The 14931-nt window shown below is 41.9% G+C and overlaps 1 protein-coding gene across 2 annotated transcripts in view; it reads left to right on the top strand.

The window, feature by feature from the left end:
- Nucleotides 1-14931, top strand: part of KLHL12 (kelch like family member 12) — a 33016-nt gene that overhangs the window by 12218 nt on the left and 5867 nt on the right. For both annotated transcript variants that reach the window (XM_047841035.1, XM_047841036.1), the window contains exons 5-6: nt 2575-2724; nt 4251-4365. In XM_047841035.1, coding sequence (XP_047696991.1) covers nt 2575-2724; nt 4251-4365 — 265 coding nt within the window. The remainder of the gene's footprint in view (nt 1-2574; nt 2725-4250; nt 4366-14931) is intronic.

The following is a 14931-nucleotide window of genomic DNA, read 5'->3' as shown; positions in this document are numbered from 1 at the left end:
GGCCCTTCTAATCTGTTCTACCCATGCTGGTCAGGGTGATCTTTACAGAACATCGATATGATCATATCCCAAGCTTGCTTGAAACCTTTTCATGGGTTCCCATTGCTGTTAGAGTAAATTCCAGTCTTCTAACGCTCTCTCTGAGCTGGCCCTTGTTAACCTCTCCAGTTTGATCTTTTACCATTCTTCCCCTGCCTCATCCCTTCTACTACACCAGCCTTGTATCATTTCTCAAACTGTGTTCTTTTTTGCTCTAAGATTGTGTTGTCCAGTTTGCTAGGCACACATGGCTGTTGAGCCCTTCAAATGTGGCTGGTGTGACTGAGCAGCTGAGTTTTTAATTTAACTTAAAATTTTTTTAACGTTTATTTAATTTTTGAGAGAGAGACAATATGAGCAGGGGAGGAAGAGAGAGAGGGAGACACAGAATCCAAAGCGGGCTCCAGGCTCCGAGCTGTCAGCACAGAGCCCGATGCGGGACTTGGAACTCACAAGCTGTGAGATCATGAGCTGAGCTGAAGTCAGACGCTTAACTGACTGAGCTACCCAGGCGCCCCACTTAATTTTTTTTTTTTTTTTTTTAACAGAGCAAGCAGGGGAGTGGAGCAGAAGGGCACGGAGCCCAACACCGGGCTCCATCCCACGACCCTGGGATCATGACCTGAACTGAAATCAAGAGTTGAACACTCAACCAACTGAGCCACCCAGGCACCCCTTAACTTAATTTTAATTAATGTAATTACAAATCTCCGTACGTAGCTGGTGGCTACCATATTGGACAGTACAGCTTTAAGGTTTCAGCATGTGCTCTCCTGCTTGCCTTGGAGCACTCTCTTAACTCTTCGTGGCTAATTGCTACTCACCCATCATACTGAAATCTATTTCTTCTGCAGGGAGGCCTTTTCTGACCCATCAACCTAAATTAGGAAATCTCGTGTTATTCTGTCTCATAGCCCCTGTACTTTTCCTACATAGTACAGAATGACAAAGTGGCATTGTTCGTTTTTCCAACTTACCTGTTATCTCCCCACTTAAAAGCAAGGTTCATGTCTCATTTGTTACCAGTGTATAACCAGCTTCCAGCACTGGGCCTGGCGCGTAGTAGGTTTTTGGTACATCCAATGAATGAACCTTCTGAAACGTCTGCGTTTTCAGTTCTTGGGAAAAGTTCACAGAATGGTGTCTCTGTCTGGGCACTGTCACATTCTGAAAGGTCTCAGAACAGATGCGTTCTAGGCACTGGTGGAAGAGGCACAGGACCTATATGTAGGTGTCTGTCTTGGGGAGGTCTTAGGTGTTAGTAGATGTAGTGCTCTTGCAGGGATACAATGTAGGTTTTTTAGGCTGTGCCTTATGCAGTTTGTTACATGTAAGCTTAGACCTAAGTTCCCCAAATGATTAATTACATATATCATCTCAAAGCATTGTGCCTGATAAATAATATTTATATTATATATTATATATTTCTATATATATTTATACATATAGAAATATATATATATATAAATAGTATTCGTTCAGATGCTAATTGACAATTCTTTGGAAACTGCAGCATTATAGCATAATGATAGAAGAGAAGTTTCTGCTTCACAGGCGTGGGTGGAGGTGTTGGGGAGCAATCCTGGCGGTCGTTAGACAACACTTATAAACACAAGTTGTTTGGGGCGCCTGGGTGGCGCAGTCGGTTAAGCGTCCGACTTCAGCCAGGTCACGATCTCGCGGTCCGGGAGTTCGAGCCCCATGTCAGGCTCTGGGCTGATGGCTCAGAGCCTGACGCCAGTTTCCGATTCTGTGTCTCCCTCTCTCTCTGACCCTCCCCCGTTCATGCTCTGTCTCTCTCTGTCCCAAAAATAAATAAACGTTGAAAAAAAAAATAAATAAATAAACACAAGTTGTTTTAAGAGGAAATTTTGGAGGTGCCTGGCTGGTTCAGTCAGTAGAGCATGCACCTCTATCTCAGGGTTGTGAGTTCAAGCCCCACGTTGAGCGTAGAGCGTATTTTAAAAAATATATAGCAAATTTTGAATAGGGCAACAGATTCCTCCTCCCCCTGCAAATTTTCAAAAATGACCAGAAAAGGGGCACGTAGGTGGCTCAGTCAGTTGAGTGTCCAGCTCTTGGATGTCAGCTCAGGTCATGATCCCAGGGTCGTGAGATTGAGTCCTGTGTTGGGCTCCACACTGAGCATGGAGCCTGCTTAAGATTCTCTCTCTCTGCCCTTCTCTCTTTCTCTCTCTCTCTCTCTCTGTCTCGCAAATTTAAAAAAAAAAAAAATTCAGGAATGGAAACAATTCTGAAGTAAAAGCCCACTTGGAACTGATGGTTTATTAGGCACTATCTGATTTTTATTTATTTATTTATTTTTTTTTACCCAGTTTGACTGCAGTTCTTTTGCTGGTCTTAATGAGTCGTGTCTGAAAAGGATTGTTTTCCCAAGAGCTCAGCTGTTTCTGGAAGAGAGGAAATAATGGTGGTAGGGGATGGGGCGCAGGAAGGAGAAAGTAAGCACGGTTACTTTTTGAAATTGTGAGAAAGGCAGAGTTAGTTCCATGATGTGTAATTACACGTTTATAGGTGGATTCTGAGGAGCCAGTCTTTGAAGCTGTCATCAACTGGGTGAAGCACGCCAAAAAGGAGCGAGAAGAATCCTTACCTGACCTGCTGCAGTACGTCCGGATGCCCCTGCTGACCCCCAGGTACATCACAGACGTCATAGATGCTGAGGTAAGTCAGGCAAAACACACGGGATCAAAAACCATGAGTATCTCTTGCAGCTTAGTATTATGTACTTCAAATTGGTTATTCACTGTAGGCACAGAGTCTCCTGGTTAGCGTCTCTAGGAGGGCCAGAGAGGATGGTGCTAGGTGGTCTCCAGATAATTGGTTGGCAAGTTATCCTTCTGGAAATGGAAATCTATGGTTTAATTTTCTGTTTTCTTGTCTTTTTGTTTGCTATGCCCCTGTGTTTCACGAAAGCAACATCAGATGACAAATGTCCCCTTCTCTATCAAACATAAATTGTTCCAAATTGCCCTGAAAAAGATGCTTTGCTTATCAAATGTCTTTATTTTTGACCTCTTGTGAAACGCAACACCAAAGTAATTTGATGCATTCTTACATGAATTTAGGTTATACTGTGTGTGTTTATTTATTTTTCTTTACTTACTTGTTTGTTTTTTATGCTGTTTATTTATAAAAGTGTTTCTCCAACACAAGCTCTTTGTGTGTGGTATGTTTTCACGGTTTTTACCATATGTATCACCTGTTTACCTAGACTGTACTTTGGGCGAACACTGCTGTTTAGCACATAGGTAAAGCCCAGGTCAGTGAATGCATTCCTTCCTCTGGCCCAGCCTCAGACCTCTTTGAGAGTTAACTACAAACACAGTTTTCCAGTTCACATTAGAAAAGTTGCAGGCTGATTAGTGTCACATGTCAAACTCACTTTCTCATATTTGTAATTTCTTTCTAACAATTCATATTGCCGTTGTGTGTGTTTCCTTATATTGTGGTTCACAGCCCAGACTCTCGAGTCAGACTCAGGAGACTGAAATCCTGTATTCACCACTCATCCTGGAGTGGGGGAACCTGGCCTCACTCCCCTTCTCCCTCTGAGCTCCTCTAGGGCTCCTCACTGGCTGAGCAGAGCCAGAAGTCACAGGGCATGGGGACCCTACGACGTAGTTCACGTAGGCCAGTCTTCCAAGCCAGAGAGTAGAGTGAAGAAGGATGTGGAGTGAATTAGGTTACGAAGGAGAGCTGCCCAGTACAGAGCTCCATCAGGGGAGACCTAGGCATCGTGACAGTGTTGTGAACATTTGGGAAAGTATTTCAGGCAAGATTTACTTCTCCCTGTCATCCCAGGAATTAACAGTAGCCTTTTGGTTTTCCCTTAAAATTTTTGTTAGCTATTACATACTTGTGTTCGTGTAATCACTGGAAGGATGTACAGACAAACTAATTAAAATAGTTACTGCCTAGTGCCGAGGTAGATAGGGAATACTTCTCAGTATATCTTTTTATGTCATTTGATTTTTGAACCATGTAATAATATATTGTCTATTAAAAAAATTTTTTTTAATCATTTCTGGAAGCCAGCAACGTAGTTATTACCAGCAGCCCTCTTGGAACCACAGGGCTTTAGAAACTGGTTTTCTATATCAAGAAGTGAATTCTTATGTGTGCCATTTATACTCATAATATTAAAGACGTGACCCCTGTGGCTCACTTTACTGCCTGCTGTATTTCAGCCTTTCATCCGCTGTAGTTTACAGTGCAGGGATCTAGTTGATGAAGCAAAGAAGTTTCATCTGAGACCTGAACTGCGAAGTCAGATGCAGGGACCCAGGACGAGGGCTCGTCTAGGTAAGCTGGCATCTTGGCAGAAGGAGGGATATTTTTCAGCTACCCCTTGCCAGGTGGCATGATGTAGTTGAAAAGAACATTCTGTAAGAAATACAAAGACCTGTTTTAGACCTGTTTTTAACCTTTTAGAAAGGGTGTCACCTTGGACAAGTCACTTTGCCACCCTGAGCTCTACTATAAACCAAGGATACCTTCCCTATCTATTTCCCATAACTATTTGGAGGATTGAATGGAATCAAGTGTGTAAAAGCATCTTCTAAATTGTCAAATATTATGCAGGTTATTATTTCAAGATATTTGGAGTCTTGTGAATTAGAAATTATTTCAAATACCAAGTAGTAGTTTTCTCATTCTGGATGAAAAGAGGAAGGAAAGGCAGCAGCATAGTATAAAGTTCAGGAGTGACATGTAGTACTTGAACCTGGAGCCAGGACTCTGGAGCTGGTGTGGGTGCAGATCCCAGCTTACCACTTACTAGGTGTATTAACTTTGGCAAGAAACTTAACCTCCCTGTGCGTCAGTTGCCTCCTCTGTAAAGTGGGCATCATCACAGCTCCCGCCTCAGAGGTTGTTCTGAAGAGTAAATGAAGTAATGTATGTAAAAGGGTTAAAAGAGTTCTTGGCACATAACAAGTGCTGTGCACATTAGCTGTTGTTTTAGCAAGGAGGCTTAGGTGCAGATCTCAGCCCCACCAATGACAGGCTGTATGGCCTTGGGTAAAGTATCAGTTTATCTGAGCCTGTGCTTCTGCCTCTAAAGTGAGGGTCCGAGCATCTTATCTCACTGTGTTGTTACGGAGAGTAAACAGGATAGTGTATGTAAGATGCCTGACATTTTAGCCGACAGGTGGTAAGACTCAGATATTACCTTACTTCTGTTTCCTGTCCTCCCTATTTTGCTGTCGTAGGTTATAAATGATATATGGGGTGGCATTTTGTTTTTGTTGCTTTCTGTTTTTCCCCTGACTGTGGATTCAGGCCTGCCAAGGTATTAAATTATAATTAAGCTGTTCACTGATTGCTTTAAGTAGAATGATGATTTGTCTCCTATATATATGCTTTTAATTTAAATCCAAGTTAGTTAACATCTTGTAATAATGTTTCAACATCCCCTATATTTTTGATGGCATAAGTACCATATGTCAACATAGAAATTTTAGAAACACAGAGAAGCAAAAAATAAATAAAAATCATCCATAATTCTACCACCCAGAGATGTTGCTTTGTTTGGGATTTTGTTTTGTTTTGTTTTTTTTTTTAAGGGGACTCAGAGAAGAAATAGTAAATGATACTGTTCTACTAATTCCTGCAGGATGACAACATGTGGTCTGTATCTCATACTATATACAAGGATACGTACTAATCAACAAGATAGATTGAAGGACTAAGCATGAAAAACCATGGTAATATCAGAAGTTAGAGGAAAATATTTGTATAACTTTTGGGTGGGAGCCTTTTTTTTTTTCTTTTTCTAGTTTTAGTTGTGGTAAAATTTACCATCTTAACTATTTTTAAGTGTACAGTTCAGTGATGCCTGGGGGGCTCAGTCGGTTAGGTGTCCAACTCTTGATTTTGGTTCAGGTCATGATCTCACAGTTTATGGGTTTGAGCCTTGCATCGGGCTCTTTGCTGATGTGCGGAACCTGCTTGGGATTCTCTCCCTCTCTCTCTGCCCCTGCCCCCTCTCAAAAATAAACGTTTAATGTATATATATATTTTTTTTCACATTGTTATACAGCCAATCTCTAGAACTCTTTTCATCTTACAAAACTAAAAAGTCCATACCCAGATGGTAGCCACGCTTGTGGTGAGTGCAGCATAATGTATAGAGTTGTCAAACCACTATTTGTGCACCTGAAACTCATGTAGCATTGTGTGTGAAGTGTCCTCAAAAAAAATAATAAAAAACAAATAAACCAAAAAAAAAACACCCCAGGAACCATATAAATCAACAAGAAAAATACCAACACAATAGAAAATTGGCATGAAAGACTTATAGTAGCCCACTGAAGCTGAAATACAAGTGAACAATGAACATTTGAAAATATAGTTCATTACCAGGTCTAGAAATGAAGGTTAGAACAAGTTATTTTTTAAGTTTGTTTGTTTATTTTTGAGAGAGACAGAGAGTGCAAGCAGGGAAGGGGCAGAGAAAGAAGGGCACAGAAGATCCAAAGCGGGCTGTGTGCTGACAGCAGAGAGCCCCATTCAGGGCTCGAACTCATGAACCATGAGATCATGACCTGAGCTGAAGTCAACACTTAACTGACTGAGCCACCCAGGCGCCCCTTAGAATAAGATATTTATTGAAGTGGAAGATACTAAAAATATTTCCGGGCGCCCGAGTGGCTCAGTCAGTGGAGTATCTGACTCTTAATTTTGGCTCAGGTCATGATCTCAAAGTTCGTGGGATTGAGCCCTACATCTGGCTGCACTGAGAGTGCAGAGCCTGCTTGGTGTCGCACACTATGAGTCTGGAGTTCTCTCTTTTCCAGCAAGAGAGCGGATGCAGAATTGAATACAAAAGAGGCTATTGCCCGGGAGGAGACAAGAGCCCCTAACAGGGCTTTCATCTCCGTATTTATTGAGCGCTCAAGCTCTTGCACGTGGTGAACGTGAAGAAAACAATCAGATAGTAATCATTAACTTGTGTGTGTAAGAAGCAAAGGGTCTGGGGGAGCAAGTGGAGTTTGTTCGCAAGGTACATTGGCACTAGATGGAAAGTAATTTCCTGCAGGTGATATAACGAGCTGCTCCTGATCCCATTACAGTATCTTGCTAGCTAACCTTAGGCGCTTTCACCCTGTGGTGGTGACTTTCCACCCTAAGCTTTTTTTCTAACCCATTTATGTGAGTAGAACCTATTTCCCCCACAGCTTGGGATTCTCTGTCCCTCCCTTCCTCTCTCTCTCTCTCTCTGTCTCTCTCTCTCTCTGTCTCTCTGTCTCTCTGTCTCTCAAAATAAACTTTTTTTTTTTTAAAGTGAATACTCTTTATGTCCCATCTGGGAATCTGTACTATAGAAATATTTCCAGGATGGGGCGTCTGGGTGGCTCAGTTGGTTAAGCATCCAGCTTCTGGTGCATCCAGCTTCTGCTGAGATCATGATCTCTCTGCTTGTGAGTTCGAGCCCCGCATCAGGCTCTGTGCTGACATCTCGGAGCCTGCAGCCTGCTTCAGATTCTGTGTCCCCCTCTCTCTGCCCCTCCCCAGCTCACATTCTGTCTCTGTCTCTCTCTCTCTCTCTCTCCTCTCTCTCTCTCTCTCTCTCTCTCTCTCTCAAAAATAAATAAAACCTTTTTTAAAAATTAAAAAAAAAAAGAAATATTTCCAGGAAAAAAGGGAAACAACCTGAATTCCATCTGAAGAAGAATGAATGGTTGACTGAATTATAGTACAACTGAAGCATAGAATATTATAAAACTATTAAAAGCATTGAGTCAGACATGTGTAGCTGGACAGACTAACTGGGTATATACTAAGTTGGGGGTACTTTTCATTGGGGAAAAAAAGGCAAAAACTCCGATATATGTACTATATATGTATATGTTTTCATGATTATAAACAAAGGATATGTATGCAAGGATAAACACCTTTAACAAGATGGGATTGCAGGAGAATATTTTTACCGTTGTTTTATTTATATACTTCTGTGTTATTACCATAAATGTGTGGTTACCTTTGTTATTTAAAAAATAATAAAAAATAGATATTCTTTCAATATTATGTGAGCCAGTATATAGTGGAAATCATCTGGTACAGAAGAAAAGACACTTTGCTTCCTTTGATTTCGACTCCCAATGCTATTACTCTAGTAACTTGCTTTTTGAATCTGGACAAGTCCTTTAACTTCTCTGGATTACCATTTCTTCTGTATATCAGGGGAGTTAAATTCAAACCACTGAGGTTCTTTCCAATACAGAAGATAACATTTCTTTTTTGCAGAGCCAGTGTCCCAGAGAGAACTCAATAGCACTTCCTAGCTGCTTGTTAAATTGAACTAAAGCCAATGAAAATTTGTGTGAACCAGCAAACCAGAAGACTTTTTGGAGATAGATTTTCTGCATTTCTCTGTACTGGCAGGAGAAGGTGCCCGCCTGCTTAGAGAACTTGCTTATTGCCCTGATCTTGAAAGATTAGGATTCTACATGCCCTTATAATTTTGAGGTTATTTTTCAGAAGTTCCAGAAAAGAAATTCTGAAGCTATTTCTAATTCCCTTTTTTTTTTTTTTAATGTTTATTTATTTAGTTTGATAGCAAGAACGAAGAGAGGCAGAGAGACAGGAGAGAGAGAATCCCAAGCAGGCTCTGTGCTGTCAGTGTAGAGCCCTATCAGGGCTCAGACTCATGAACCGTGAGATCATGACCTGAGCCAAAACCAAGAGTTGGCTGCTTAACCAACTGAGCCACCCAGGCACTCCAAGTAGATTCTTTTCTTTTTTTGAATTTATTTTTAAGAGTGCACGTGTGTGCACACACACACACACACACACACACACACACACACACACACACGGGTGGGGGAGGGGCAAAGAGAGAGGAAGAGAGAGAATCCCGAGCAGGCTCTGCACTGTCAGCTCAGAGCCCGACTCAGGGCTTGATCCCAGAAACTGTGAGACCATGACCTGAGCCGAACTCAAGACTCGGATGATTAACCGACTGAGCCACCCACGAGCCCCTCTTCTTATTTTAGCATCTCCTTATGAGCTCCTTAGGAAGTAAATTGTTCCTGCCTATCATGTCTTCTGCCCATCTCTATTCATAGAGGTTGCTAAACCAGCTACCAGGATAACTCTTCTGCATACAGCATAAGGAAATTAAATTTACAGCGACATAAAAATAGCTTGCCAAATCATGTGTGAGGATTCTCTTTTAGTTATTTACCTCTTAGCCATTACTTTCTCACAGAAGATATAATGGAAATTGCAATTCCTAATTTGTCACAGTCTCCTTTTCTAAGCTAAAGATTAATACGTATGGCAATGTAGTCTCTGAACCGTGTTATTTTAGCAAGCTTGCAGTCTGTCTGCTGTATTCCTCTAACATCACACCACAGCACACACACAACTCCTAATCCCTTCCCCCACAAATAATGACCATGGCATTGTCAAGATGCCTCAGTTTTACTAATGTGCTTTTTCACACTGTTTCTGTCAGGTGTTTTATTGATTGACTGATTGATTATGTATTGATTTTGAGAGAGAGCGTGAACTGAGTAGGGACAGAGAGGGAGAGAGAATCCCAAGCAGGCTCTGTGCTGTCAGCACGGAGCCTGACATGGGGCTCAACTTCACAGACTGTGAGACCATGACCTGAGCCAAAACCAAGAGCAGCCAGGCACCAGCCAGGCACTCCCTGTCAGGTGTTTTAGACATATCTTCCTCGTTGGAAAGATAAAAATCTAACAAGTCCCTCCCACCCCCATTCATTGGCAAAGAACAAACAGGCTTTCTTCCAGTCAATCCTTTGACTAGCTCTTTTCACATTAGTTAGATTGTTAAAGTAGTGGTCCCCAAGTTAGGGTCCGAAGACATTAGAACACTGGAGTTCTTCCAGGAGAGGAAGACTTTCTAGGCAAAAGCAATACAAGAAACCACAAAGGAAAAGGTAGTGTATTTGACTAAATGAAAATGCGCAACATTCTGAGACAAATTAGGAAAATAGATTTGCTACAACCACAGCAAAGGGTTAAATTTATTTGTATGTAAAGAGCCCAGTAAAAATGCATGGGAGGAACACTAAAGACTTGAGTGTTCAGTTTACAGAGGGGGAGGTACAATTGACTACTAAATATAAGGGGGGAAATGCGACATAATTACTAATGAGTCTTATTAGTAATAAAGTAAGAATTAAAACAATAAATACAATTTTTTTGCCTACCATAGCACCAGAGATTAAAAAAAAAAAATATCCAGCTACAGAGAGTAGAATGAATTGGCATATATGTTGGTGGCCATATAAATTGTTTTAAGCCTCAGAAAGTAATTTTATAATTTTTATTAAAAGGTTTTTTTTTTTTGGGGGGGCGCCTGGGTGGCGCAGTCGGTTGAGCGTCCGACTTCAGCCAGGTCACGATCTCGCGGTCCGGGAGTTCGAGCCCCGCGTCCGGCTCTGGGCTGATGGCTCAGAGCCTGGAGACTGTTTCCCATTCTGTGTCTCCCTCTCTCTCTGCCCCTCCCCCGTTCATGCTCTGTCTCTCTCTGTCCCAAAAATAAATAAACGTTGAAAAAAAAAATTTAAAAAAAAAAAAAAAGTTTTTTTTTTTTTTTTTTCAGTTCATGTTCTTCACTCCAGCAACCTCCCAATGCTGTATTAAGAAAATAACTGGGGGCACCTGAGTGGCTCAGTTGGTTGAGCATCTGACTTGGGCTCAGAGCATGATTTCACGGCTCCTGGGTTCGAGCCCCATGTCGGGCTCTGTGCTGACAGCTCAGAGCCTGGAGCCTGTTTCAGATTCTGTGGCTTCCTCTCTCTCTCTGCTCCTCCCCTGTTCATGCTCTGTCTCTCTCTGTCTCAAAAATAAATAAACGTGAAAAAAAAATTTTTTTAAAAAAAAGAAAAGAACTGGCAGGGCACCTGGATGGCTCAGTCAGTTAAGCATCTGACTTTGGCTCGGGTCAGGATCTCGCAGTTCGTGGGTTCGAGCCCTGCATCAGGCTCTGTGCTGACAACTTAGAGCCTGGAGCCTGCTTCAGATTCTGTGTCCTCCTCTCTGCCCCACCCATGCTTGTGCTCTTATCTCTCTCTGCCTTTCAAAAATGAGTGAACATTAAAAAAAAAAAAAAACTGGCATTTCGGGGCACCTGCATGGCTCTGTTGGTTCAGCGAACAAGTCTTGGTTTCAGATCAGGTGATGGTCTCACGGTTGGATGGATCAAGCCCTGAGTTGGGCTCTGAGCTGACAGTGCAGAGCCTACTTGGGATTCATTTTCTCTCTCTCTCTCTCTCTCTCTCTCTCTCTCTCTGTCTCTCTCTCTTTCTCTCTCTCTCTCTCTCTTCCTCTCCCCTGCTCACACATGCACTCTGTCTTTGCCTCTCTCAAAAATAAAAATAAACATTTTTTTTGGAAAAAAAAAAAGCTACACAGTCTAAATAAAGACTAAACTCCTATCTGTTCAGGGGTGCCTGGGTGGCTCAGTCGGTTGGGTGTCCGACTTCAGCTCAGGTCATGATCTCATGCTTTGTGAGTTCGAGCCCCACGTTGGGCTCTGTGCTGACAGCTCAGAGCCTGGAGCCTGCTTCGGATTCTGTGTCTCCCTCTCTCCCTACCCCTCTCCTGTTCTCTCTCTCTCTCTCTCTCTCTCTCTCTCTCTCTCTCTCAAAAATAAACATTAAAAAAAATTAAGATTATATCTGTTCAGTGTGAAAACGCTGGTGCTCTCATATTGTCAAAAGCTCTGTTGGTACTTACATGTAACTCCAGCAGTACCAGCAAGTTAATTACTTAGATGCAGCTCGGTAGACAGTGTTTCAAACCACAAGATCTGGGGCACCTGGGTGGCTTAGTGGGTTAAGCGTCCGACTTGGCTCAGGTCATGATCTCATGGTCCATGAGTTCAAGCCCCACGTTGGGCTCTGTGCTGACAGCTCGGACCCTGGAGCCTGCTTCCAATTCTCTGTCTCTCTCTCTCTCTCTCCCCCCCCTCCCCCGCTCATGCTCTGTCTCTCTCTGTCTCAAAAATAAATAAACATTAAAAAAAAAAAAAAACAAACCCAAGGGTTCCTGGGTGGCTCAGTTAGTTGGGCGTCCAACTTCGGCTCAGGTCATGATCTCACAGTCCGTGAGTTTGAACCCTGTGTTGGGCTGTGTGCTGACGGTTCAGAGCCTGGAGCCTGCTTCTGATTCTGTGTCTCCCTCTCTCTCTGTGCCTCCCCTGCTCATGCTCTGTTTCTTTCTGTCTCAAAAATAAATAAAAACATTTAAAAAACACACACACAAGATCTGTCATGGGAAAATAATGAAAAGAGTCCTTCATGACAAAGACGTTTGGAACCAATGGTCTAGGACCCCAGGCATTTAGAACCATAAAATCCCTGAGTGCCTCATGCTGATACATTTGTCCAAGTTCCACTGTAAACATATAGTTCCCAGAATGTTATGGAGAAACTTTCAGCTAAGAGGAAGCACTGTCAGTTTTCTGGGTTTTGTAACACAGTCTAAGTATTTCTTACCTGTTTCTATGTCCCATCCTTCAGAAGCTGCCTGAGTGAAATATTATCAAGAAAGTGGTTTTTTCCCCTAGGCTTTTTTTTTTTTTTAACATTTGAGGAACTTAGAATTTAATGAAACTCAGAACTCATTTTTATGAGTATGTTCTTTTTTTAAAAATGCCTTTTAAATATATAATTTATTGTCAGATTGGTTTCCATACAACACCCAGTGCTCATCTCAACAGGTGCCCTCTGTGCCCATCACCCACTTTCTCCTCTCCCCCATCCTCCCACCAACCCTCAGTTTGTTTTCAGTGCTTAAAGAGATTCTTATGGTTTGCCTCCTTCCCTCTCTGTAACTTTTCTCCTTCTCCCCCTCCCCCCACCATGGTCTTCTGTTAAGTTTCTCAGGGTCCACATATGAGTGAAAACATATGGTATCTGTTTTGCCTGACTTATTTCACTTAGCATAATACTAGGCTTTTGTTTTTTTGTTTCTGGGAATTACATAAAGCAACAGGAATTACAGCTGAAAATCAGCGGGAATTTTTTAAATGTGCAAAGCATAGAAAATGCCTCTCAGTTGCTGTGGAGTATGTTCATTGTGTTAGCCATACAGATATCATCCACTAGTATCCTATTTACCTACAGAGGGAAATGTGTGTGAATAGAATTGTTTTTGCCTTCTCTATTCAAGTCAGAGGGAGAGAAGCAGTACTGTAAGAAAGGGGTAAATAGGGGAATAGTGCTGCCAAGGAAGAAACAAATACTTTGTGGTCCTGGCCTCTTCCAGCTTGAAGGAATTTTATGCACAAATCAAATAAGCATAATATGAAAAGACCCTTTGTTCAAAGGCTTTGATTTTCTGAAAGGAGCTGACTGCTGAGACTTGCTTATTGGCTCACCTTGGAAAAGGGTCCATTTAACTTTATTTGGCAAGTATACAAGACAGGCGTCCTCTTAAATGAGGTTAAACTTCATGGTTTATGTGTGGGATAGTAAGAAAAATTTCAAACATATACAGAAACAGAAAAATATAATGATTCCCTGTACCCATCACCCAGTTTCAACAGTTATCAACTCATGGCCTATTTTGAAAGAAATCTCAGGATATAATTCCATCCGTATATATTATGCTTTTATACGTATCACTGAAAGAAGGAGCTTTTTAAAAATATATCGGGGCTCCTGGGTGGCTCAGTCAGTTAGGTGTCAGACTTCAGCTCAGGTCATGATCTCACCGCTTATGAGTTCGAGCCCCGCGTCAGGCTCTGTGCTAACAGTTCAGAGCCTGGAGCCTGCCTGGGTTCTGTGTCTGTCTCTCTCTGCCCCTCCTTCCCTCCCCCCGCCCTCAAAAATATAAATAAACATTAAAAAAAATTTTAGATGTATCTAAAACACCATTATCACCCTTAAACACAACCAGTTCTTTATTTTCATCAGATATAAATACCTGTTAGTATTTCCCTAGTTTTTGCTTTTGAACACTTAAGTTTCTCCAATCAGGATCCAGACAAGGTCCACATGTTACATTGAGTTCTTGTCTCTTTATCTCTTAAAAAAAATTTTTTTTAACGCTTGTTTTATTTTTGAGAGACAGACACAGATTGCGAGAGGGGGAGGGGCAGAGAGGGAGGGAGACACAGAATCTGAAGCAGGCTCCAGGCTCCGAGCCATCAGCACAGAGCCCGATGCGGGGCTTGAACTCACAAACTGTGAGATCATGACCTGAGCTGAAGTCAGCCGCTTAAGCGACTGAGCCACCCAAGCGCCCCTAGTCTCTTTTAATCCATAGGCTTTTCCCTCCTACTTTGGTTTTTCCTTGCAATTTATTTAAGAAACCAAGATGTTTGGCTTCTAGAATTTCCCATATTCTGGATTTTGCTGATTGTATCCATGTAGTGTCATTTAGTGTGTTCTTCTGTCCCCTGTATTGTCTGTAAACTGGTGATTACACTAGAATCTTGGTAAGTTTCAAGATTTGGGTTCAGTTTTTTAGCAAGAATACTTCATAGGTGATGGTTGTATACTTCCTATGTAGCATTATAAAGTAGTATTTTTGTTTTCACCTAATGATTACAGCAGCCACTGATGATAATTGTCAGAACCATTACTTCATCAGGGATGCATCTGTTTTTGGCAGTTTAAAGGTACTCCATTTGTGGGACGCCTGGGTGGCTTAGTTGGTTAAATATTCGACTCTTGATTTGGCCCATGATCTTGCAGTTCGTAGGTTGGAGCCCTGCGCCATCAGCCTGGAGCCTACTTGGAATTCTCTCTCTCTCTCCCTTTCTTTTTGCCCCTTCCCTGCTCATGTGTGCACACATATTCTCTCTCTCTCTCTCTCTCAATACATTTTTTAAAAAGAAAGAAATGTATTCCATTTACTCTTTAAAGTCCAGTTATTTATAATA

This window comes from Prionailurus viverrinus, chromosome F1, assembly GCF_022837055.1.
Source record: "Prionailurus viverrinus isolate Anna chromosome F1, UM_Priviv_1.0, whole genome shotgun sequence".
Lineage (NCBI taxonomy): Eukaryota > Metazoa > Chordata > Mammalia > Carnivora > Felidae > Prionailurus > Prionailurus viverrinus.
Note: the sequence above shows the minus strand (reverse complement) of the source record. Positions and strands in the feature narration are given on the sequence as shown.